The sequence below is a fragment of the Mustela erminea genome, chromosome 4, assembly GCF_009829155.1.
Source record: "Mustela erminea isolate mMusErm1 chromosome 4, mMusErm1.Pri, whole genome shotgun sequence".
Classification (NCBI taxonomy): Eukaryota; Metazoa; Chordata; class Mammalia; order Carnivora; family Mustelidae; genus Mustela; species Mustela erminea.
Genome location: NC_045617.1, coordinates 46,586,456 through 46,614,362, shown reverse-complemented (window position 1 = coordinate 46,614,362; position 27,907 = coordinate 46,586,456). Strand labels below are relative to the sequence as shown.

The window sequence follows — 27,907 nt, the reverse complement described above, 5'->3', positions numbered from 1 at the left end:
TAAGGGTGCCCACCTGTGGAGCCACAGAATCAGTCTGCCCGACAAGCCAGGTAAAACTGTACATTTACTCGCACATTCACACCAAAATTATTACAGTTCCTCCCCTTCAGGAGGCCCTGACCTGTGGAATTCCTTCTGGAAATTCCTTCCTGTCTCCCATTACGGGGGGTGTCTGACCTGAAGGACCTCTCCCACCAGGAGGCCCTACCTGTGAAACCTCTAAGAGGTCTCTGAGAGGTGATCAGTCTCCCCATCCGCCCTCAGAGGTGGGCCTGACTGGGTCCTGGGGCCCCAGGTCTTACCGGAATCTGATGCCAGGACCTGGTCTTCACCTGTCAAGTCTCCTTTGAGTCTGGGTGGGAACAGTGGGGCTGGCTGGCCTGAGGGGACCCGGCAGAAGACTGCCGATAATCAGGCAGGGCGTGTCTTCCCTTACAGTCCCTCCATCCGTCACTGTCCCACCATTTCTCCAAACCGGTGGCAACAATGGACCAGTGCGGTTGGGTTTCCCAACATTTGGTCAGGGAACCAAATGTTGCAGAACCTGGACTGGATCCTGGCAGAAGAACCAAGTGGCACTCCAGGACTTTGGAGGATGGGAGGTTTATTTAACACCAGTGGGCTCAGATGAGGTTTGTTCTCCAAAGGTCTGAACCCCCAGCACAAGCAGGGAAGAGGATTTATACCCTTCTACCTCCACATACTTGGTACTTTTGGTGCACATGGGAAACAGGGTAGGAAAGAAGAACCTGAAAGGGCTTTGAGACAGGGACTGGAATTCCCTTGCTGGTTTGGTCGGCCATCTTAGAGTACAGTTTTTCCCTATCAACAAAATCTTGTTTCATTCTCTAAGGCAGTGGGTCTCAACTGGGGTCAATTTTGGACACCAGGGCAATGTCTGCTGATATTTTTAGTTGTTACAAGTAGGTAGGGGGCAATTGGAATCTGGTGGGTAGAGGCCAATGAGGCTGCTAAATAAATACCCTTTTGTGCCCTCAAAGGTACACCAGTCGGACTTCATCACCCCAACATCCACCCCTGGGACACAAGGATTATTTTGAGCTAAAGACAATCGAGAGCAAGCAGAAGCAGAAAAAGCTCTTTACCTCCATGTAACTGCCTAAAAATAAAGTATAAATTTCCTCTTTCGCAAATGAAATTTACATTTATAAAGGAAATTTCCATTTGTAAGGACATGTCTGTACCGGAAGAGAGCTACTCTGGGAGACAACTCTTATCATCTGAGAAACTTATCTGCATAACAAGACAACCCTATTACCATACATTTCCTTCCCTCACCTTCCTATAATTTGCCTACCCTGCCAAGAAGCCCAAACTCTTTTCCTTCTTTGTTTAGCCCAAGATAGTATATAAACCTCAGTTATCTGACCACCTCCTTGAGTCTCATTCCTTTGTGAAACTCCCATGTGGAGGTATGTAATTGTTTTTTTTTTTTCTTGTTAATCTGTTTTTTATCAGTTTATTTGCAAGCTGCAGCCATTGAACCTAGGAGGCTATAGGGAAAAAGATCTTTCCTTCCCACAGGACAGGACAGTCTCCCACAACAATCACGTAGCCCCAGAGGTAAATGGCAACATTGAAAAATCCTGCTCTATACAGACAAGGAGAAATCTAAAGCACGAAAAACCAGCTTTGAGTTTGGGAGCTTAGTAGCCTACGAGAAGCCAAACTAATTCTTGTCTCTGGCCGTGTGTCTTGGACAGATCACTGAGATCTTCCATGTTTCCGACTGTGCTTAATAAAGGGGCTCTGCAGGTCAAACAGATGGGTTTTATGCCTCTGCCCGTCTGCCAGTGACAGATTAGAAGAGCCCACCATGCTGCGCGGCTGGGAGGCAAGTGTCTTGGTGAAACAAAAAGTTCCGCAAAGCACAAGGCTGAGGAACACTGGTATTTTGAGTATTAGGAAATTAGAGGAGGTTAAACCTGTGTGTTTGGGGGAGAGAGTGTGGTGGTAGTCTGCAGGCTCGGATGAACCCCAGTAGGCTGGATGTAGACGCAGCCCCTCCTCTTGACTGCAGGTGGGAAAGGAGATCTGCCCAGCTCCGCCCCCATCCCAGCTTTACCCGGAGACGGTGACAGCAGGCAAGGACAGAACCTTCTCTGTGAAATCAGCAGCTCACCCAAGCTCTGTTGGATTCCCTCTAGCTCTGTCCTTTTCCTTCCAGGGTTTCCTCTCCACCTGCTTTGGCACACAAGGATTAAGACACTTCTGTACCGGGAGGCTAGTGAGGTCCATTAGTCAACAGACCACAGTATTTGGTAAAGGGAATAAGGAACAACAACAACAAAAAAAACACGTGCAGGTTTGCACACACAGGAAAACCTTTAATCTGATAATCATTCATTCAACACACATTTATTCAGGGAGCATCCCTTCTGAATCAGGTATACAAAATTCTGTATTTTTCTTTCTAAAAATTTGTTTTCCACAAACTGAATGGGCAGTTTATAAGTCTCTTGCTTAGATATATAGCAGTTAACATTCGGTTCCACCAGCAGAGTCCCCACTGCAGCCCCCAAAGGACAGATGGGATTCCACGAGCGAACATCCTTCCAGGTGCTGCTGACATAGCACATACCTGAATATTCTCTCTGTGGGAAACAGAGTCATAACTTCTCTGCTACTGGAACATTCTTTGCCACCTTACTTCTCGTTACATTTGAAATGAACTCTTCTCTTAGAGACTATATGGCAACAGACCAACTCACAACTTCAATGCCACACACTCACTCTGGAGCTCCAGTATCTTTGTCTGTGACCACAGCCCACCGTGCAGAACACGGACCTCCCGCATGCTCTGGCCGGAGAGCTGTCTGTGGGGAGAGGAGGCTTCAGCTCCAACAGTTACATCTTCAAAAAGGCCACCTGGAGAAGCAAGAAAAACCCATGATGCTTTATTATACAACACGATGAAATGGCTACATGCACATCAAATCAGAATCCGGTAAATCTGGTCAATAAGAATGCAAGCTGATCTAAGAATGAAAAATGACTCTTCATGGGGCCAGACACTGCCATTTTACAGCGGGAGCCAATTACTCCTTTTTTAATGAACCATGGAGTAACTAACATGATTCACATGCACTTTAAAGAAAAAAATAAATAAAAGTTTAATTGACACTCGGATTGCACTGCTGTGAAGTGATCCAGTCTTCTTCGGGAATCACTGGTCCCAATGACTGTTTTGGGCCTTCCTTGAGCAGAATTTTGAGTCCTGAAGATTCCCGGGCAAGTCCAGTTCCTCAAGGCTAGCCTCTCCTCAGTCATGCCAATGCTTTTCATCACATTCAGGTATATTTATTGTGCTTGTCAGTAGCAGCTGATCTTAAAACTTAGTGTGTAAAAAAAATCCAGGCAAGTCTACTTACAAATTGAATGAGGCCCAGATCAAATACATCTATTTTCCCAACAGTTTTAAACCACAGAGAAACAAACAATAAAGCTAAGCATAGAAGTTTAGAATGCTTTCATTCAGTGGTGATAATAAATTGGGAAGTGTGCCAGTATCAGGAAGAGAGCAGACTGCAGATTAGTGACAACGATGGGGGAGTGTGGGAGGCCTGGCAAGCTCATGCTTGGCCTTGCTGGGCAGAGGGAAGAGTGAGCAACAGAAATAAACACATTCAGCTCTTGGACAGTTGGTTCTTAAGTCCCCAAAATGCAGTCAAAGGAGGCATGTATTTAATGATACTTGTTAAGGGGAAAGGAAAAAGGAAGAGTCATGCAGGGCAGAAAGCATCTGCTTTATGTTGAGTAATTCAGAAGGATGTTACTCTTCATCCAGTGCTGGTGAGAAAGGCACCTGCTGAGTTTCCATATCAACTTCCTGCTGAGTTTTCTCTATCAGGTTCTGCAGTGAGGACACCAAAGTTGAAGGAGCAGGCCAGGAAGAGAGGTTATTAAGATTTCTAAACAAAATGTAAATGCAGACAATAGATACAAACTTCAAGGGCTTACTGTGAAGATTAAACGAGATCATGGGTATGAAAATACATGGGTTTCTCTCTTGTGCCTCTTCAGTGATATCAGGGGTCCATGCATCTACCAGAGGAGAAGCGGCAGTTCAAGAGACAACAATGGGGCCCCTGAGGGGCTGGCCACAGAATTAGAGGGGAAGGTCGCTCAGTGTGACTTCTGGCTCACTATAGACAGTGTCTCTGCCTCTGTAGGAACGGTTCACGGGGACCTTCCAGAGACGACAATGCCCCTGTTCATATTCAGAAATAGGGAAACCATGGATGAAAATCAGGTATCTCCTTTTTTAATTAAAAATTTGGAAAATTGCTATGTCATGGAGTGTTCCGATCAGGAACCACTCAGAATAATGGTAATACTGATAAATGTCATCATCCAAGTGGTTAATAACTTCAGCTCTCACATCACAGACCAGTGGTTCTCAACTTGAGGTGATTTTGCCTGCCAGGGGACATGGGGCAGCGCCTGTGGACATTTCTGGTTATCATAAATTGGGAGATGCTCTTGGCATCGAGGAGGTAGAGGCCAAGGGTTTTGTTAGACATATGATGCCGCCCGTGACAGCGCCCCCACAAGAAAGGAATTATCAGTCCTAAAATGTCAATAGTACTGATGCTGAAAAATATCAACATTATAGACACGGGATCTTAAAAATAGATTTCTCTCTTATTTTAAAAGATTGACAGAGAGTGACACACAGAGAGAGAACACAAGTAGGGGGAGGGAGGGGAGAAGCAGGCTTCCCGCAGATCAGGGAGCCCCCAAGCAGGGAGCCTGAGGCAGGGCCTGATCCGAGAATCCTGGGATCATGACCTGAGCCAAAGGCAGATGCTTAACAACTGAGCCACCCAGGTGCCTTAAAACTAGATCTTTATTCGCCAATCATGTGACCTTCAACAAACTTGTCAGCAGTCTCTCTCAGCCCTTCCTCATCTGCAAAATGGGAATTATAACAGGATCTACCCAACACTTGCAAAACACTTCATAGCATAGGAAGCCTCTTTGGAATGTATTCACCCTTGGCACAACCTGTGATTTACATAAACCAAATGAAGAAACAGAAGCTCAGAAAAATTAAGTGTCTCACTCAGGAGACAGAGCTATTAAGTGGCAATCACAGACTGAGGAAGAAATTTTGATTCTCAATGCATGCTTTTCCCACTAGAAGTTTTCAGATGAACGAGGTAAACTGCAGAGGTTTGGGGACTTTTAATCTTCATTATTGCTTCAAATATCAAAGGTTTATTTTCTTTTGCATGCCTGTGAATATGAACTTGGGATGGAACAGCTGCATAAGAGACTGTGCTGATTAAATAATTCAAAATGGCGCTGCACTCCCTGGCCCTAAAAAGAAAAACTTTAAAATTTGACCTATTATGTCTTTTTTCATCTCTGGTTTTCATAGTTCTGCCTGCTAAGTATGTAACGTATTTTGCGGACTTCATAACAAGAAACTGCAATCATCCTTAGGAACAGTTACTGTATAATGCACTTTAGCTTCTTTTTATTTAAAACACTGTGAGTTAATGTATGTCAAACACTGATTTTGTGTTCTCTAACTTTTATCCATGACAGCAAAAATTGTTTTCCATAACTGCCATTTATTTTGAGGATAATTTTGTTTCATTACACTGAGAAAACTCCCTGTATTTCATCTTTTTAGTTTTATTCTCAAAAGTAAAGCTACAGCTTCAGGCTCCACTGTTACATTTCTGGAACATATAGTTACAAAAGTATGTATTATTATCATAAAACAGGGAAAGTTGGTGCAGGGGTGGCTCAGTGGGTTAAGCCTCTGCCTTTGGCTCAGGTCATGATCTCAGGGTCCTGGGATCAAGGCCCGCATTGGGCTCAGTAGGGAGCCTGCTTCCACTCCCCCCCGCCCCCGCCCCCGCCTGCATCTCTGCCTACTTGCGATCTCTCTCTCTCTGTCAAATAAATAAATAAAGTCTTTAAAAAAAAAAAAAAAAAAAACAGGAAAAGAGGGATTCTTTCCTGTTGGCTATAAGGTTGGAGTCTCTGGAGTCTCCATATTCTGTGCACCTGAATTGGGAAAGCTGGGAATAGGAAGAGGGAGAGGACGTTAAGAGGTCTAAAAATAAATGTTTCTGCTGTGAGTCATCACCTAAAAACAATCTTCTTCAACCACAACAAACAGGGCTAGGCTGATATGATATCTTGACCAGATGTTAAGTTTAAAATGCGTCCATAAATTTATGTAATATGTTAAACACTTTTTAGTGTTCTTTCATCTTAGTTAACAAATTCATATTATTAAATTCAATTCTTCAACACAGATTTGAAATTTCAATCAGTAAAAAAATATGCTGTTAAGGTAGGCTGCACAAGATAACATTAGCATTAAAAGCAAAGGCTATCTAAGTGCTCTGAGGTGTGCTAAACAAGACAGATAAAACAGAAAATACTGGAAAATGTGAACTTCAGAATAACTGTAAGCTTTAGAAAAGACTCTTTAGAATAAGCACAGCCATACCCAAATGTTCCTTTTCAAGGGTGCTGTAGACTTTAAAAAATAAATGTATAAAAGCATGCCTTCAATATGTATTTTTGTGTAGGTATGGCTCATGTTCAAAGTTATGTTCTGAAACAGAATGCTTTAATGGCATGGAAAAGAGAGTTTATACTTTATATTATAAAACAAGTTTCTAAAATCAAACCTCATTTACAGAATAAAAAATAAAATGTAAATATAAAAAATCAGAAAATGACTCTTTCAAGCACTTGTCAAATATATGTAACATCTTACATAACATGAAGCCATTTTTACTAACTCACTAATTCAGCATGGGTCCAGCCCATGCTGACTGATAGTTCCTGGACTCTACTTTTTAAGTTGGGTAAATAGGATAAGGTATTCCCTTCTGGGGCCACAGGCTGGCTTTATTCATTCAAGTCACTGAATCGTGGCATGTCGTCTAGGTGCCAGCGATTGACCCAGTCACAGACCACACTGAGAAGGCATCCTCTCTCACGGTGCTAACTTGCCAGTGGGGGAGACAGCCCGGGAACGAGATGATTCTAATAAGGCGGGATAAGTTTAAGATGGATGCCTAATGCCTGCTGGGAGGAAAAAAACTATTCTTGAGTTATGAAAGGAAGGATGATTTCTGAGGCAGGACCCTGAGAGAGGTCATTATTACTCTGATTATGAATACTGTGTTGACGGGGAGGCAAAAAGCTGGCACGGCCCGGCGTGGCAAACACTCTTTCCTTCTCACGGGCGGTGGCTTGCTAAAGGAATAACTAGCAAGCAGGAGGGATGAAAAAAGACCAGAGAAACAAATCAATGAGGAAGAAGAGCCTGTCCCTCTAAAATGACAGCAATTATGTGTCCACTTAACTGTAGACTGAAACTCTAGACTAAGGGAACATCGGCACAGTCTTCCAACTCCACGGTCTGCATAAAATCAGTAAGGGCTTTTAGAAAGCAGGAAAAAAGAAGAAGGACATCTGTGAATTATTTGAAACCTTGACCTTGTATTTTCTCTAAGCCATGGATGCACTATGATAACTTACATGTAAATAAAAAGCCTGCCAATTTTCATCAACGGGGGAAGCAGGTAAGCATGACTGTTTTGCAGTGGACATCTAGGTGGGAAGTCCACAGTATGTCAAGTATCAGAAGAGAGGTTACGTGCGGGGAAGGGAGGAAGACTGGTGCCCTTTCCTCTCTAGACAGGGCTGCAAACGTGGACTGATTCGACAGTTACTGGATCTTGGTCCTACTCCCCCAAGCAAGTAGACTCCAGCCTTAACATTCTCATCAGTTCTTGCAGAATAAGGGGACAGTGGCAAATACTGCTGAAACTGGACGGTGCTCTTGTAACACTGTTGTGAACCATGAGTTCTGATGCCAGCACTGAAGCTTCCAGTTCTGGGAAGCAAACCCAGTAAGTGGGCTAATGACAGCAGATGCATGGGGACAACATTTAGATAGCGGGAGTCTTTACATGCGACATGAAAATATATGGCCTCAAGCACAAGATGCATTTGTTAAAATAAATTAATTCTGGGTGGGTGTTCAACTGCATGATATAAAACTGTACACCACAATACATACACCACCACTCACGAATCAAAAAGTCTTTGGAGTTTCTCATTCCTACAGAATAACTACCGCAGGAAGTCAGCAGGGGGGAACTCACAGTACCAGCGCAGGCATGGACATGGGGCTGTGAAAACCCCACTGTGCTGTCCCGTTGGTGACAGGCATCAGACCACATAAGTTCTGTCAGAACTAGAGTTATCAGAGCTCCGAAACACAGGAGTGTTTTCCTCCAATATTAAGACAACTATTTAGCAGCAAAACCACTTTACTAAGTAATTTTTCAAGAAAACTATGCTCGTTCTTACTTGTCTTTCTCACTATTGACATGCACGAGCAATATACATGGGGTATCAGTCCAATTAGAAATCCCAGGTGGGGATCTGAACCCTGAACTCGCCTGGGAAATAAAATCCCTGCCTATAGCAGATGACTGGTTTCTGCCATCTAAACAGACTTTTTTCAGTCTGTTTAGATCTTTTTTCAGTCTGCTTAGATATATTAAATTCCTATTTTACTCATACATAGTAATTCTTCTGAAAGGCAAGCAAGTGAGAAACATGCCAGATAAAATGCTTTCTGACCCTACTGTCAGGGATGCAGGAGAGACTAGCTTGTGAGGCTGTGGCTGTGAGTCCCCCTGGTTAACAGTGACAAAGTGCTATGAACACATTAAGGAGGCAGAATTGTAATGCTGTGAGGGATGGTCCTGGGGCCAGAACTATTCAGGTGCGTGAGTGAAGAATTTTGCCAAGCAGGAAGAAGGCACAAGTTGATTTACCACACTTTTTAGGGAAAGGGCTATAGAGAGCCCCATGGATAAATACCCAGTAGTACAACTGCTTGATTATAAGGTAGTTCTATTTTTAACTTTTTGAGGAACCTCCATACTGTTTTCTACAGTGGCTGCACCAATTTGCATTCCCACCAACAATGTAAGATGATGGTTCCCCCTTCTCCATATCCTCGGCAACACCTGTTGTTTCTTGTGTTAATTTTAGCCATTCTGACAGGTGTTGAGGTGGTATCTTATTGTTTTCAGTTCGCAGTTTTGATTTCCATTTCTCTGATGACAACTGATGATGAGCATCTTTTCATGTATCTGTTGGCCATCTTGTGTCTTCTTTGGAGAAATGTCTGTTCATGTCTTCTGACCATTTTTTAATTGAATTATTTGTTTTTTGGGTGTTGAATTTTAGGTTTTTATATATTTTGGATACTAACCCTTAATTGGATATATCATTTGAAAACATCTTCTCCCATTCCATAAGTTGCCTTTTAGTTTTGTTATTTCCTTCCCTGTGCAGCAGCTTTTTATTTTGATGTAGTGCCAACAGTGTATTTTTGCTTTTGTTTCCCTTGCCTCAAGACACCTATCTGGAAAGAAGTTGCTATGGTTGATGTCAAGGAAGCTACCACGTATGTTCTCTTCTAGGATTTCTATGGTTTTAGGTCACACATTTAGATCTTTGATCCATTTTGAATTTATTTTTGTGTATGGTGTAAGAAAGTGGTCCAGTTTCATTCTTTTGCATGTAGCTGTCCAGTTTTCCCAATATCATTTGTTGATGAGACTATTTTTCCCATTGGATATTCTTTCCTGCTTTGTTGAAGATTAATTGACCATACACTTGTGGGTTTATTTTCTGGATTTTCTATTGTGTTTCAATGTATGCAACATTTTGAAATGAGAAAATTTTACAATATATGACAGGGTAGCAGATGCCAGGGGCTAGGGGTGGTGGGGAGGGGAGAGATGGTAGGAGTACTATAGGGCAATAGGATAAATCCTGGTTGAAATGCTGATAGAACTGCTCAATGTCTTCACTGTGGAGGTAGAAATACAAACATACACAGGTGATAAAATTGTATGGAACAACATACACATGTACACACATACACAAAGAAGTAAAATAAAACCAGAGAAATGTGAGTGAGATGGGAGAGACGGTACCATGTCAATATCCTGGTTGTGACACCATACTATATAGTTCTGTACGATGTTTCCATTGGGGGAAACTGGGCAAAGTACACAAGCAATTTCTGACATTATTTCTTATAACTACAAGTGAATCTACAATGATTTCAATAAAAATTTCAACAATAAAAACATGCTTCAATTCTTGGCAAATGACCTTGTCTAGCTTACTTTAGTCCAGTTACCTCTACATGTAGCTTTCAGATGCATTATTAAAAATCTTGCCCACATTGATGTTCTGGTCAATATATCACTGAGATCCCATTTTCCTCCGTGGAATGACCTGACTAAGCCAGTCAGTTGATTTTGGAAGGAGTCCGAAAGCAGATGGCTATCGTGAGACAGAATACCATCACATTTAATGCGGTTGGGCTGACAGCCTAGTATTAAACACTTAAGTTACACACAGTAGCACCTTAAATCTTAGTTTGTATATGAACTACTTATTCAAAATAGTCCACTAAGCACATTCTTTTTTGCCTTTTTTATTGCTCTGGAGTAAATAATGAAGAAAGATTCTGGCATGTTTTTAGACTCAAAATGTCACAGCAGATTTTCTAGGCACATAATAAGCACTCACTAAATATTTTTTTTCAGACTGAATACATTAGACTTAAATTCTAATTTTACTCCTAAAAGTAATATTACCTTAAACAAACAGTAATATCACCTTACAAAATATTTGGAGAAACAGGAAAAAAGAAAAAAACATATGCTATAATAATCTAACGTAATTATCACTTGTGTCTAGGGGCACCCGGGTAGCTCAGTCGGTGACCGATTCTTGATTTCAGCTTAGGTCATGATCTCAGGGTCGGGACTGAACCCCACATTGGCCTCTGCACTCAACAGGGAGTCTGCTTGAAGATTCTCTCTCCATCTCCCTCTACTCCCACTCCGTCTCTGTTCCTGTCTCTCAAATAAATAATCTTTAAAAAAAAACTGTCACCTGGATCTATTTCTCCATAGTTTTAAGATGTACTTTTTTCATATCTGTTATCGTAAGTATGTATTTTTTGATATCATAAACATTTGTATATGTTGCTTAGTGAGTATTCTTTTTATTATTTATATTTTTTAAAAGATTTTATTTATTTATTTGTCAGAGAGAGAGGGCACAGGCAGGCAGAGTGGCAGGCAGAGGCAGAGGGAGAAGCAGGCTGCCTGCTGAGCAAGGAGCGCAATGTGGAACTTGATCCCAAGACACTGGGATCATGACCTGAGCCGAAGGCAGCCGCTTAATGGACTGGGCCACCAAGGCGTCCCTATTTTTATTTTAACAGCGTAAAATAATTCATCCGAACTTAATCCATTACAAACTTACATTGTTCCCAAGTTTATTAAGCTCATAAGCAATGGTTAATCAGTTTTATGTTTCTAGATTTTTCCCATATTTTATAATATTCCTTTAGGATTGACTCTCCAAAGTGGGATTACTAGATTGAAAGGTATAAATATTGTTATAATTTGATGCGTATTTTTTCCAATGAGATGCACCAACAACTGGCAATGTCATCACCCTTAGGTCTTTATTTTTTAATCGGCACTAATTTAAAAAATGACATCTCAGTGCTTTTTGAATTTATTTAATTGCTCTGAGTTTAAACATTCTCCCAAATGTTTATTTAATAATTTGCTTTTCTTGTGAATTGGTTAACTGAATTCACATCTTTTTTCTTTACCTACCAACAGGGTTTAATTTCTTTTTTTAATAGTTTATAAAAGATCTTTAGTAAATGTTAATGTTTTTTATGCAGTAAAAAAAATTAAGTGCCAGGCACAGTTTCATCTCACTAAATCCTTACAAAATCCACTTGAATTAAATATCTAATTTAATTGTCCCCAAATTATAAAAGAGAAACCAAGATTCAGAGAAGATAAGTAACTTTTGCTCACTACTATAAGCAAGGAACAAGACTGGGTTTGCAAACAGGTCTTTATTTCTGAGCCTAGTATTCATTCCATCATAAAAGCTCCGTTCTACCTAATTATGGTTAAGAGATAATTGCTATAGTAACTTTAGTTGAGGGAAGAATCCATAATATTCCAATTTTAAGCCAGATTTCATAGCAGTTAAAATGATGCAGGCACTCTATTTCTTAAGAAGAAAGTAGATTACTTCTTTTGGATTAGACATCAATAAGAGAAAGAAGAGCTAGAATCCAGATTAAAGCCTTTCTTGTAAAGAGAAAATAATTCTTTGATTAGAAGAGAAAGCTCTAGCAAATGAGGAGAGCCAAAAGGACAGATGAAAAATTGGCACAAAATCTCAGAAAGGAATTTTTGTCTCTAAGTTTAAAAAACAGGATGAGTTATACTGGCATAGTTTAGGCAGTTCAGTAAAAAAGATTATGACTTGGAATCACTGAGTAACAATTAAGGATTGGCAAGAAAGGGATCAAATTGTAACCAGATGCTTATTTTCTTTGGCTATTTACTACTTAGACATTACTTTGAAAATATAATATTTGAGAACACATAAATCTATAAAAAGGAAAACATGGTAATATATCCATTTTTAAATAAAGAGCATTTATTTCTTAAGCCAGTTATTCGGAGTTGCTAGAAATAAACAGGATCACAAAACTGTTAATTCATCTATTTATTTTAAAGGGCAGGTAGAGAATGGCTTATGGGGATGTTATAACTACAAAATGAAACAAAAGTAAACTCTTGCACTGACAGAGGGGAACACACTGAAGAGGATAATGCTATGTGATGTTTTACTTCAAACTTAGCCTTTTTTCACTTTATGCTCCAAGAAAACAAAGAGGGGCTCTTTTACATGGAACTGCTTATGGGGTTTCTTCACATCTAGAACAGCTGAGGGTCTGGGACTAGAAAAGGACGTGTAATAATCAAGGTTCAGAGTCATAAGTTTTATGCACACCATCTAAGCTCCAGGAGAAGCCACAAGATCAGAGGGATATTAGGAAGGTACAGGAAGGTGAACTCTAATTGATATGGAAAGACTGGAAAGCTGTAGATAGATTATAGTAAACAGAGTAATATAAAAACAGATTAGTATGAGAAGGCACCAGTCTGCACACAGCTACAAGCTGTAGAAGAGCAAAGATCTAGACTCTGGACTAAGGGAAAGCTGAGACTCAACCTACACCCCCCATCCTTCACCCTGCCCCCACCCTCTGAGCCAAATGACCAATGAGACCCTTGGCTCCCTCTTACTCTGACCACTGAAGGCTTTAGGGATAAGTGATAAAGAATGTAAATGGCCTGGCAGCCCCTGAACAGATGAACCCCTCAATAAATGAATAGAGATTATTATTATTATTGCTATACCTAAATGTTTCATGTATTTTATAAATATTGCTACAGATGTATCTCCTTCTGTCTGCTGTTCATGAATGAATCTATGCTTCTTTACTTTTTTTTTTTTAAAGATTTTATTTATTTGACAGAGATCACAAGTAGGTGGAGAGGCACCTCCACCTCTCTCTCCACAGAGAGAGAGGGGGAAGCAAGCTCCCTGCTGAGCAGAGAGCCCAATGTGGGGCTCAATTCCAGGACCCTGGGATCACGACCTGAGCCGAAGGCAGAGGCTTTAACCCACTGAGCCACCCAGGTGCCCCTATGCTTCTTTATTTGTAAAGAAAGAAGTACAAATGGCATATATATATATATATATATATATATATATATATATATATTCCAAAGTTTAACTAAGGCTGTTTTTTTTGTGTGTGGTTTTTGGTGTTTGTTTTTTTTTTTGCTTACACTACCCTAAGTAACAATAACATTTACCAGTGACAGTTGCCAAAATTGCAGATATTGAAGAAATATTGCAAACCTATGGTATTTGCAAATACAGAATGTAGAAGGCTTAGTGCAAAATATCACCTGCTATGTGGAAAATAACCCCAAGCCCAGAGGCCACTGACAGGATTGTGTAGGTATTCTCCGGAGGTGTGTAATGGGTGGCACTCACAGGGGAGTAACCCCAGGATAACTAGCATATCCTTTGCTAGGGACATAAACTACTTAAAAATTCAGCTCTGAATGCAGGATGAAAGACTACGCAATTGAGTCTTTAATACATGAAATTATTTGGCTGCATGTACAACAATCGGGCCCTTATCAAATATATTTAAACTGTATCATAATATTAACTACAAAGAAGAGCCTGGCCGATTATTCAAGATCTTTGGTAAAACAGTGGGAATGCATTAGTGGATATAAACACAACATATTACCACTCATTCATTATAATGTGGACTAGACTATTCTGGCTACTGGGGCATCAAATACTTGGAAATGACCAAAGTTCAACTATATTTTGTTGGGAAATACCAGCATCCTTTAAAATCAGCTAACTGCCACAAAATGCTGGCCTTTAATTTATTATGAAACCTGGATCTTGGCATCTGTCCAAAAAATGCAAGTTCTGTGAGCTGGCATCACTAAATGAAGATTCAATGCAAGTCAGGGCTGACACAACATCTACCTGAGACAGACAGCCTTGGTTTAGGAGAAAGAACACATGTATTTTCCAGAGACAACATGGTCAGGTCTTCATGCCTTAGTTTCTTCATCTATAAGGGGTCACCCTCCTCCTCTGTTGGTCAAGGATTACACCAGACACTTGTCATGTTTGTGACTGGCTCCCAACAGGTGATCTCTTCTCCATACTCGTGTTTGAGAAAGCTTACTTAGTCAAAAATCTTTCCTCCATTTGCCTGAAAAAGGTCTGAAATTCATGAATGGTTAAGTTACAAAATGGAACATCAAGTATCTAGGGTTATTTCACAGCGAAATGAGAAATAATTTTTGCAGGATTAGAGTTTTAAGAGGAGACATGAAAACATAAGTTTTGATCTGATGAGAGTAATGACTCTAACTTGTCCAAGTCAATCAAGAGAGAAAAAATACATTATGTTTCGATGGGGAATGAAGCAAATTTTGAAACTCACATATTGTTTTGGGTGTCTTTAACATACCTCGATTGCTAAAAGGCTGTGAGCATAAACAAGTATTCTACTGGGTGTGCTGTGGTCTCTGAACTATTCCACTCAGTATAGGCTTTAATCACTTTTGACAAATGCTTTCTATTTTCCATTGATTTAGGGGTAAAAAATGTCTGAAAAGAAACAATGCTTTTTTAGAAGTTTCCCTGAAATTTCTTTCCCTGAGAGGTCTTCATCTTTCTAAGCCATAAGAAATAAGTAGGTCCAGATGGCAGTCCCTCAGTAAGGCCATTTGGGCAACCAAAACCTAGTATGAGATAAGGGTGTATAATCTCATTGCTTTTCTCAAGAACCCTCGGTTCTTAACATTAATATGATGTTAATAAACAAACAGGAAGAGAAAATTGTTGGGTGCAGGTTGATTTAGTGGGATACTGATGTTGTTGTTCTGAAAACCCTATAAAGAAACCCAGCAGGATAGGGCTCCTTACTCAAGTCCAGTGATCCCTATCAGCCATCCCTCCCTTTTCAAACTTCCACCAGTTAACCCATGACATCAGCAATCTGCAAGACACCTAAGAGTTTTTTGTTTTTAAGAAAAATTTCAGATATTAACATTTCCCGGTAAAGAGGACAGTATAGTAAGTCCATAAATGTTACTCAGAAACAATAATTACCAGCTCAAGGCCATTCTGTTTCATCCAAATCCCTGCCACAACTCTTGAAGCAAATCCTAGACTTACTATTTTGTATATAATTCAGTATATATCTTTAAAAGGAGACTACTATAAAAATAAAACCACAATGCCATGATCACATCTAAAACACTAATAATTTCTTAATGTAAATATCCAGGTGGTGATCAAATTTCCACAACTAGCCCATAAAATGTTTTAGTAGTTGTTTGTTCAAATCGGAATCCAAATATGCTCCCATTACAATTCATGTGTCTTTTAAATCATAAGGTCCCCTTCTCTCCCTTTTTCTCCTTTTGCTTTTTATGTTTCAAAGAAAGCGGATTTTTTTTTTGTCTTGTCGGGTTTCCCATAGACTGGAATATGGTGACTGTTTTTGTAGTTTTTTTGTCATTATGAACTCATGCATTTAAAATATATTTGATATGCTTTAATCCAATGCAGTCATTATGCTTATTGATACTCAACTTGTACTTTCTTGGTCCGTGAGAGTCTTTCCACCTTGGAGCCTGAGTCCTATTGATAGGATCCTAGTAGTTTATAATAGCTTTTTGTTTGTTCATTTGTTTACCTTCCCTTTCTTTCTTTCTTTCTTTTTTTTTTTTTTGCCTGCTGGTAGGAAGGATTCGGGAGGACTCAGCCTCACCTTACATATTTCATATCCTAGACATAAAAATCAGCCATTTTCCCAAGGAACCTGGTTCCTTTAAAAAGGGGATGGTATTTAGAGATCACAACTACAGATTACACTTTGTACCTGTTACCTCATGTATACATAAGACACTTTCCTCTGGGACTCAGCATATTCCATTTTCAAAGCTCAATGAGAAAACACCAAGCTTCAAGCACCCTGGCAGCCTGTTCAGAAACCAGGTCCTAAACAATTCAGAGATGAATCTTTTTGTCTGGTCAGCAAGGGAACAGGTTTTAAAAAAAATACCACATTAGCAACAAATTATTTTGGTGGACAGAAACTAAAAACAAAGAAAGCTCATGAGTCCCTTCCTTTTCCACTGGAATTAAAAGGGAATAGCTTAGTTCTATTTTGAGAACTTAGATGGAAAAAGGCATCTTTCTCCATAGAGTACTTTTTTTTTTTAACTAGGTAAAGACATTCCTGTATGAGTAAAAGAATGCTTCCAGAAAAAGACTCACCAAGAACCTCTCTTAGACATAGAATTACAAAGGTGACTCACTGCCTTGTGTGGGGACAGGTCCCTGCTGGTAATTTGTCAAAACTGTGGAAGGATGACATAGGGCTGATTGTTGTGTGAGGATGCGGGCATTCAAAGACTATCCCAAAGAAAACAGAAGTGGTTTCATATACTTGTCTGGCTCATTAGTAGTATTTCTGATCTCACTAAAGGAAAATACTCTCTAAACCTCACAGTATGTTTGGAAACAGAGAGAACAAAAAAAAAAAAAAGAAAGGGTATATTTCACAATGCTTTTTATAATTTGGCCCAAATATATTCAGATGGCAAAAGGTTTCTCAGTCCCTGAGGCACAGAAGCAGGTTCCTCTGAGACTACTATGTGGGGTAGGAAGTATAATGGGGACTCCTACAAATTAATCATAAACTGACTTTAAAAGACACTTCAAAAAAGAAGATGAATGGCCAGAAAGCACCTGAAAAGGTATTCAACATCTTAGGTCATCCGGGGAATGCAAACAAAAATCATGAGATACCCACCAGAACAGATAAAATAAAAGAGACTGAAAACACCAAATGATGTTGTAGATGATGACTTGGAACAACTACAACACTCAGACATACCTTCTGCGAGCATAAAATGGCAGAACCCTTTGCAGAAGGGTTTGGCAGTTTATGGAAAGTTAAATGTACATCTTCCCACAACCTAGAAATGCCATTCCTAGATCTTTACTGAGAGAAATGAAAACATGTCTACAAAAAGACATCCACAAAGTATTTGTAGCAGACTTATGCACAGGAACCCCAAATCAGAAACCATCCAAGTGGCCATCAACAGCAGAATATTATTAACAAATTATGGCATAGTCATACAATGGAAGACTATTCTGCAACGAAAAAGAATAAACCACTGATAAATGCAGTAACATGGATAAATTGTAAAAACATCATGTTACGTGAAAGAGACCAGACCAAAAAAATACACAGCATATGATCCAGTTTATGCAAAGTTTGAACATAGGCAAAATGAACCTAAGATGATACAAATCAGATACCATGTTTTTGGAGGGAAGGTAGATTAATGAAAGAATCTAAAGAAAACTTTCTGGAGGAATGGATATGATCTATATCTTCTTTTCTCAACATTAGGTACATGGCTATATATCAGTGGTTCTAAACTGGGGTGATTTTGCCTCCCAGGGGACATTTGGCAATGCTTGGAGGCACTTTTGATTGTTATGACTAGGGGGATACTACTGGTGTCTAGTAGGGAGAGGCCAGGGATGAATAGGACAGCTTCCCTAAAACATAGAATTATCTAGTCCAAAATGTTAATAGTGCCAAGGCCAAGAAACCTAGTATAAATACAACTGTCAAAACTCATCTGAGTTTTTAAGAGCTGCACATTTCATTAAATATTACATATTACTGAAAGAAGGAAAGAAAAAGAGACCTCAATAACCCCCTCCTCACCGCCAGAGTATAGTTGGAGAAGACTGGCAAAAAAAAAAATTTTCATATTTTAAACTTAGGAGTTCATCTGCTTAATAAATGCATTTCATATCCAAACTGTACTGAATTAATGTTTATTGAAACAAAAAAATATTGAAGGAGCTTTTAGTTTCTGGTTCCACATGTGAGGAGCTTAGAAGTTGCCAGTCCATACAAACAAGTAAAAAGCTGAACAGACTGAAAAATCAATGACTCTTCTTGGATCAAGATGAGTGGGGTGGACACTACCTCTAAGACTACCTCTAAGACTGGAGAGACAAGAGAGTACAGGGAGTTATGGCTTACTGGAGCAGAAATTGCTGTGAGAACTAGTGCCACAGTAGGAAAACCTGAACTCATAATTGATGCAGTGCTGGAGGCTCTGTGTGGACAAGTCTGAGAGCTAAAGACTCCAAGGGGATCCATTATAATGTGCCTCCACAATTTGTGAGATTCATCTCCTAGGGCTCTACCAATGTTCTCATAGCAAATACCAAGAAAAAAAAAAAATCATCTCATGCTTCCAGATTGGGAAGGGAGAAAAGTTCTATTCAGAAGTACCAGAGCACTCTCTTCTTAACAAGGTCTGTCTTCTGGGGATGCCAGGTAACCACAGCCTAACCTGCTGGGGTATTACCAGAGCCCAATTTACCTGGGGAAAGGGAAATAGCCAAATCCAGTCAGGTCTAGCCATTCTGTCCCACCTGAGGGGAGAAAAAATACTGAGAAACAGTTGTGTAGTTCACAGTCCGGAGGCATAGGCTCAATAAGGGACTAAGACAATCATAGGGCAACAGAATTCTTCCTCTCTTCATATACCTCACCACCATATTCTTAAACGCTTATTTATAGAAGTTCCTTTTACCCAGTGCATCATGTCTAACTATCAAGAAAAAATTACAAGGCATACTAAAAGTTAAAAACGAATTTTGAAGAGACAGAGCAAGGATCAGAACCAGGCATGGCATGAAGGAATTATACTGAGAATTTAAAACAACAACAATTAATACACTAAGGACTCTGATAAAACAGGACATGCAAGTACAGATGTATATTGTAGCAGAGAGATAGGAATCCTAAGAAAGAAGCAAAAAGAATCGCTAAAGATCAAAACACCACAACAGAAATGAAGAATGCCTTTGATGGGGTTAATAGTAGACCATACATAGCTGAGGAAAGAATCACTGAAGTTGAGGCTATAGTAATAGAATCACTGAAAAACAAATGCAACGAAAAAAAGACTGATTAAAAAAAACAAAAAAAAACCGAACCCAGAATATCCTGTGGACTTGTGAGACAACTACAAAACACATATGTAATGAGAACTCCAGCAGAAGAAAGGAATGGAAAAAATACCTGAAAAAATAATGACTGAGAATTTTCCCCAAATTAATGTCAGACACCAAACCACAGAGAGCTCAGAGAACATGAAGCAGGATTAAATGCCTGAAGAAAACCCCACTGTAGTTAGCCACATCATTTTCAAATCATAGAAAATCAAAGATAAAGAAAAGATCTGAAAAAAGCCAAAGAGGGGGGGAAAAAAACCTTAACAATAGAGGAACAAGGATAAGAATTAGATCCACTTTTTAATCAGAAACCATGTAAGCAAAAGAGTAAAGTAAAATACTTAAAGTATTGAGGGGGGAAAAAAAAAGCCCACCAACTTAGATTCTGTATCGTGCAAAATTATCTTTCAAAAGTGACAGAGAAATGGAAGTTTTTCTCAGAAAAACAAAAGTTGAAGGAATTTGTTGCCAGTAGAATTGCCTTTTCAAGCAATGTTATAAAAGAAGTTATTTTTTTTCTTTTTGGAGAGAGAGAGAGCATGAAAGCTGGGGGTGGGGGTGGGAGTGGTGGCAGGAGAGAGGGCAAGAGAGAATCTTAAGCAGACTCCACATTTAGGGCAAAACCCAACCTGGGGCTTGATCCCACCACCCTGAGACTATGAGAGCCGAAATCAAGAGTCAGACATTGAGCCGACTGAGCCACCTAGGCACTCCAAAAGTTCTTTAGAAGGAAAGTGATATAGGTCAGAATCTCAGACCTACATAAAGAAAGAAAGAACACTGAAGAAGGAATAAGTAAAGGTAAAATACAACCTTTTTTTAAACTGGTCTAACAGATAATGGTTTGTTCAAAAAGTAATAGCAACAATGTATTTGATTATGTATGCTTATGTATATATCTTGTGTGGGTGTATGTATATACAAGTGAAATGAGTGACAGAAATGATATAAGTGACAGAAGGGAGGCATTAGGATTTTTTTGTTATTATAAAGTATTCACACTACCTGTGAAGTGGTGTAGTGTTATCTGAAAGTGGACTTGGATTAGTTGTAAATGTACATTGTAAACTCCAGAGCAACTACTAAAAAGGTATTTTAAAAAAGTATAACTGTCACACTAACACAGGAGAGAAAATGCAATCCTATAAAATACTCAATTAAAACCAAAAAAGACAGAAAAGGAGTGGAAAACAAAAACAGGAACAAGCAATATAGGCAACAAATAGAAAACAGCAACAAATTTGTAGATATTAACTCAACTAATATAAATCATCACTTTGAACATCAACACCAATGTTGGTGTTGATGCACCAATTAAAAGACAGAGGTTGTCAGAGTGAATAAAAAATAAGACCCAACCAAATGTTGTTTAAGTAGAAAGACACACATAGATTAAAAGTAAATGGGTAGAGAAAAACATACTTTAGTAACACTAATCAAAGAGAGTAGGAGTAGCTGTTATTTTCAGACAAAGCAGACATGCAAGAGCTATTACCATCATGATAAAGGGATCAATTCTCCAAGAAGACCTAAGAATTCTTACCCTGTAGGGATATAACAACAATGCATCAAGCTACATGGGGCAAAAACTAAGAGAAGTATAAGGTGAAGCAGGTGAAACTACGATCATAGTTGGAGACGTCAACACCCTCTACCCAGCAATGGACAGAACCAGCAGGCACATCATCAGTAAGGACAGAGTAAAATGTACAAAGAACTAATCACTAAGAAAAAGATAGGAAACCCCATTTAAAAAATGGGCAAAAGACCTGAGTAGACACTACACCAAAAAGGATGTCCATGTGGCCCATCGACAGAGAAGGTGCTCAACTTCATTAGTCCTTAGGGCAAACAAATTAAAAGCACAATGAGCTGTCACCACATTTATCAGAATGGCTGAAAAGAGGGAAAAAAAAAAAAAGACAGAAAATATCGAGTGTGGTTGATGATTTAGGGGAACCAGAATTCATATACCCTGTGGGTTTAAATTAGTACAAATACTTCGGAAAACTGCCAAGTATCTACTAAAGCTGAACATCCATAATTTTCGTCCTAGGTAAATATCCGCCGGAAAAGAACACACAAGCACCAAAGACTCTACAGGGATATTCATAGCTGTGCTGCTTGCAGTAGCGACAAACTATAAACCACCCGAATGTCTGTTCACAGAAGAATGAACTGCAGTTTATGCTCATAAACTAGCACACTATACAGCAGTGGGAACGCATGAGCGACAGCCACATGCAGTCCTAATGTTGAAAGAAGACAGACACAACAGGGCACCCCTGTAGGACTCCACCCACAGGATATTTTGGACTAGGCCATAATCACCACTTATGACAGAAGTCAGAGTGGAGGATGCCCTTTGGAGGTCAGGATCCACACTCCATTTATTATTTCTTGATCTGCATGCTAGTTAGACAGGTGGACCTACTTCTTAAAAAATCACTGAGGAGTGTGCCTGGGTGGCTCAGTCGGTTAAGGGCCTGCCTTTGGCTCAGGTCACGATCCCTGCCCAGTGTTGGTATCAGGCTCCCTGCTCAGCAGGAGTCCGCTTATCCCTCTCCCTCTGCCCCTCACTGCCCCTGCTCCTTGTCTCTCTCTCTCTCAAATAAATAAAATCTTAAAAAATATTCACTGATGTACATTTATGTACTTTCTTGCATATTATACTTTAATAAAAACTTGACGAAGAAAATACCCAAAAAATGCTGGGGGCAAGTGGGTGTGGGGAGTCATTTCAGTAACTCTTTTCAAACACGCTCTTCCTACCTTCCCTTCTTCCGCTTGTATAACTCATAACTGGCCTACTCTAACTCAAACTTCCCGAGGGGATTAAATTTGGGCCTCAGGGAAATGTTTAGACAGTCCACGCACAGACAGTCCTGGGGCGAGAAAGCAGCCCGGGACTGGAGCAGGGCCGGGGCCCAGGCTGTGCGTGAGTCAGGCCAGGTTTCCCTCCCCCAACCTGGACCGCCACACACTTGCTGGGCCCATTCGCAATGCATTCCACCAAGCCTTGGGGTCTGAGGCAGCCACAGGGAGAGGAGCCACAGGCGTGGGGCAGGGAGATGAATTCCAAAGGGTGTCCCTTTGTCCCACAGGTCCCAGGAACAGGCTTGTAACTGATTTGTGTGGTTCTATCTGAATCTCCAAGGAAATTTCCAGGTCAAAGTAAAAGGTTGCTCATAAGTGGAAAGAAAAATGCATCCGAAAATGTAATGCTGTGAACTAGTTTATGGTATAGGTACTATTAACTCTGATGTTTGCAGAAAACAAGTAGCTCATGACACGGGTTACAAAAGTTGAAATTCATAAACATTTCTTTCCTTGGGGGAATCTGAACTGTATAACATTAGCCTTCCTGCCCGTGATTTTCAGGCCTTCCCTAATCTTACAGTGGTACCTGGAATACATTCTCTCCTAAGCCTGGAGGCAGCCCTGAGTCAGCTTACTTGTACACCTATGTCATTCAGGAGATATTATTCAGAAATGCCTCTGGAGGAGATGCTGCAGAGCTCCTTCAATATTCTGGCCTTCTCCCTTGCCTAAAACTTTTTCTTTAAGTTTAAATTAACTGACTTCTAACACAGGCATTCACATCTGCTTTCTTTCCCTTTATGGAGGAGTTGCTGCTTCATTCTTGGGTGGAGCACTAGAACTCCCAAGTTAAAAAAAAAAAAAATGGTCCACAAAAACTTCACTCACTCACTCACTCTCAGAAGCCGGATATTCTATACTTGTCTCTAACCTTCACGTTGATTCTCCAGGATTCGAGGTCTGTAAGCAATGAAGCCCATTAGCTAAATTCTTTTGGAAACCTGACAACCTCACACTGCGCTGTTGTTCCTGTGGGCACATCTGCTGCACAGTAGGGGAACGAAACTGGATGCAGTCCTTCCCCCACTGCCTAACTTTACTGTTTAAAATGGCATGGAGTTTTAGAAGTGGTAGGTGGTGGACAAGAAAGGCATCCTTACACTTTGGTCACTATCCTTGACATATTCAAATACTCCAGCTTTATGTTCATCATCGATCAGACACTTGAACCACTGATTCCAGAGAAACTACTTTGTAGAGAGGGATTCAAGAGACAAAGCACTAGTGAGTTTTAACTCCCAAACCTTGCACGTAACATGGCTCTCTGGCACGCCAAGCAGCCCCTGCTCATGCACACAGACACTGAAAGGGGGACCGCATGTCTCTCCTTGCTGATGCTCAGTGTTTCAGTTTTCCCAGTAAAAACCATTCTTTTACCCCTTCCCCACAAAACCAAACTTGCATGTGAAATGGTGATGTCTTATCTAAATCTCTATTATGTCCCTGCCTCCCACGCAGGAGGCTTTGAATAAACATTTGTTGGCTGGAAGGAATAAATGATTAAATTAATGAATTATGTAACTAGAATCCAGGCTTATTTCACTTCTGCAGGAATATCAGAGAAGATCATGTTTTCCAGGATTGAGCTAAAAAGAGATGGGAATTCTGTGTTTCCTATCCCAGTACTCCACTACTTCTACTATGGGACCAAAACACCCTGGCCAGAAAATGCCTATGCTTGGAGCTTTGCCCAGCATTGCTACATAGGCCTCAAAGTTGATACCAAGAGCACAGACCCTCACTGCCCTTACCAGCTCTGTGAGGAAGTAACTATCACGTGGGGTCCTGAGGATTCTGGGGTGATTTTGTTTCTTACAAAAGTTATTTGTTGGGGTACCACTATAGGATTCCAAGAATTAGAATCAGGATATCAGAGTCTTCATACTGACTACAAGAACTTAAAGATGGCCTCAATCATCAAGTGATTTAAATGGTAGGGATTAGGCAGACGGTAACACTGACAACGTGAAGACTGTTTCAAGTGTTAAGCTGAACACTGAGGCAGAGTCTGCTTCTTGACAATGACCACAGCTCACCGTTTTTTTTGTTTTGTTTTGTTTTTAAAGATTTTATTTATTTATTTGACAGAGAGAGATCACAAGTAGGCAGACAGGCAGGCAGAGAGAGAGGAAGGGAAGCAGGCCCCCTGCTGAGCAGAGAGCCCGATGCGGGACTCGATCCCAGGACCCTGAGATCATGATCTGAGCCGAAGGCAGCGGCTTAACCCACTGAGCCACCCAGGCGCCCAGCTCACCGGTTTTTTAAGTGTTTGCTTTCCATGCATATTTTGTGTCATTCTAGTCAGTTTAACTCAAAAGATTTAATCCCACAAGATCACCTATAATTAGAGAGTGATGATGCATTCTTAGAAGACAAATATAGACACCACAGACGTGATGCATCAGCAGTCTGAAAATAATTAATGCTTATCCTCACAAGGCCACCTACACCAAGACACTTGGGAACAGTTCACCATTGCCATAATGTCATAGAAGGATGGCAAAATCATTTTTCTTATCTGCGGAAGTAGGTCACAGCAAGAACCTTTGGCAAAAAAAAAAAAAAAGAAAAAAAAAGAAAAGAAAGAAAGAAAAAAAGAAACCCAGACTGGACATGAATGGGTTTTGTGACCTAATCTTTTTAATTTTTCAACTCACTGTAAGAATGTAAGACTCGATCACTGGTTCATTCTGTACTCTCTAAATATCTCCCTACACGCTAATAGGACCAGAGTGAGGCTTTGAAATGCAATATTTGCAAATGCAGCAAAAAGCCCCATTACTGGAATGCTGCTTCTAAACTGACAAGAGTTTGAGGATTTGAGGCAGCCACTGGTTTTGTTGTTGTTTTATTTCCAGTGACAAGAAAATAAAACCTATCATCATAAATTAGCACATTGCTCTCAGGAGTCTGAGCTAGGCAAAATATAGTCAAGAGAGGCTAAAGGTTACAGCATTTCCAGCAACCTTTTAAAATCAGCATATGGCACACATGGGGCAGCATTTCTGTCTGTATTTCTATTTAAACTCAACAGACCTTGCAAAAACAATCTGAGTTGTGTGCATTGCACTAATACTGTTGCCTTCTAAATAATAAATGCCTTTCCCAGCGCCAATGAAGAAGGCAGCAAAAGGGGCAGACAGTACTGGGAAGGAGAACCATGACATTGACATGCACGATTCTGTAATCTCGGGAAACTCACCCGAGAGGCCGAAATCCACACTCCCTAAGGCTTTGTCCTGTCATCAGTCAGAAAGACACAACATTGATTCCCACACCAGCAGCTTTCCCCACTCACTGCTGATGCTCTTTACAATCAGGCACTTGGGTTCACAGACTGACTGACACTGGACTTGCTTCTTGGAAAAGAGATAAATTATCTCCAGGAACCCAGGCTTCTCTCCTAACTATGTGCTTTTATTGACCTATATTTTTTTTTTTTTTTTTTTTTAAGATTTTGTTTATTTATTTATTTGACAGACAGAGATCACAAGTAGGCAGAGAGGCAGGCAGAGAGAGAGGAGGAAGCAGGCTCCCTGCTGAGCAGAGAGCCCGATGTGGGGCTCGATCCCAGGACTCTGGGATCATGACCTGAGCCGAAGGCAGAGGCTTTAACCCACTGAGCCACCCAGGCGCCCCATTGACCTATATTTTTAAAGAAATCTGTTCCGAAGTTGTGGTAAGGGCTGGAACCCATTCTTTGGCTCCAACTCTGAGCTACCTGTTTGGTGCCGTCCTTCCTCTCTTCCCCTCAAATGTACTAAAAAAGCTTTCCTCTGTCTTTTTTCCTTTCTTTCTTTACTTTCTTCTTGCTCATTTTTTACAGAGTATGGTTTTCTGTGTTCACGTCCTCATTTTTCCTCCTCGTGGTGTCACTAATGACCTTCGAGCTTATTCTCTGCCTTCTCCCTCCACATTCGCCCTTATTTTTTCTCCCATTTTAGCATTGAAGGACAATGGTACAATGAGTAAATTGTAAAGTTTTGTCACAGTTCCCCTAGGGACAATCTTTTTCCTTGAGCTATTAAATTAGAAAATGGCTTAAAAAAAAAAATTAAGGTTTTGTCACAGAGCAGGTGCAATCATTTACAATGTAAAATTAGTCCTTTTTCCAACAAAAGTGGTGTGATACTTCACTTGTAACTGCACAAAAGGATTTAGGAAATGGAACACAAAAAACCTATCAAGAGCTTTAAAGAGTTACAAAGTGCAAAGTTACAGGATATTTTATTCCTACCACATGTAGAGGATAAAGCCAGATTACGTTGGAATGCTATAACTTTGCTTTCTGTATTCACCATTGCAAGATTATTGACCTGTTTTGTTATTCACGCACACATCCGTTTACTCATCTGTTCAACATATTCATTGGGTTCTTCCAGTGTGCCAGAGTAATAAATTAAAATGAAAATTAAAAAAACAATTTTTTTTTTTTTTAATCCAGAGAAACATGGTCAGTTGTCGGCCTCTATTTTAGACACCCCACTCCGTTGGAAGCTTATCTCATAAAGTGTGTTTACCTGCAGAAAACGAGGAGGGCCAGTAATAATAAAACTGCCTGCAGGCAGATTCATGAAGGCAGCCGTGGTTCTATAGTACTCTGTAAAATCTGACAGTTTCATTAGTTATTAACTGGTGGCCTGGTGGGCCTGGACCACAGTCTAGGGGAAAGGCCTTGGGCTTAGATTCTTGCTCTGTGGTTTGCGGCTTGTGTGGCTTTTCTTAGCCCCTCGGAGCCTCAGTTTCCTTCTGTGAAAAAGAGAACTAGCTGCACCAGTCTCCAAGGGTCAGTATGATGATTAATTGAAAATAAAATCCACACATCTTCTATTACTGTGCCATCTTGAAGTTGATGCTCAACAGATTGTAATTTTAGTGGTATCAACATGACTGGGGTTTACAGGTGAGGAGAAATGACTACCCTAAGCCAAGGAATTTTCTTCTTCTCTGGAGGGGAATGATGAAGTTGATTTCAAGGAGACACAGGTTGAAAATCAGTGTATCCCATGTATTAGCTTGCCCCTCCTGAGTTGTGCTATTTCTCTCACCAAGCACCCCATTTATTATCTCCGTAAATGCCCCCCTACATGAGCACACTGTTCACTGACCCTTCGTTGCCACATTATCTTTTTCTTTCTCTAGCCCAAACTTGTCAAGAGATAGCTGAACACAGGGAAGTAGTCAGCTGCTTTACATGAGTCAACAAAAGGGAAGGTGATAAATCAATTTTCTTTTTGCTTAGGGTGGAGGTGAGGGAAATATGAGGAAGAGAATAATAAGGATGTAGGGATAACTGGGCCCCAAAAAAAGAGGGACTTAATGATCCACGCCTAGCAATAGAAACTATGTTTGGCTGTAGAAAGGACTATTGATTTCATGTGTTCACCTACATTTGGTTCATAAAATTACACAAACAAAGAGCTAGAAAAGATGT

The 27,907-nt window shown here is 40.2% G+C and overlaps 1 protein-coding gene across 3 annotated transcripts in view; it reads right to left on the bottom strand.

The window, feature by feature from the left end:
* Positions 1–767: 767 nt before the first annotated feature.
* UBE3D (ubiquitin protein ligase E3D) overlaps positions 768–27,907 on the bottom strand; it is a 155,409-nt gene continuing 128,269 nt past the window's right edge. For 2 of the 3 annotated variants that reach the window (XM_032339181.1, XM_032339183.1), the window contains one exon: positions 768–2,889. In XM_032339181.1, coding sequence (XP_032195072.1) covers positions 2,877–2,889 — 13 coding nt within the window. In that variant the 3' untranslated portion in view covers positions 768–2,876. The remainder of the gene's footprint in view (positions 2,890–27,907) is intronic. The other variant, XM_032339180.1, reaches the window with a different exon arrangement.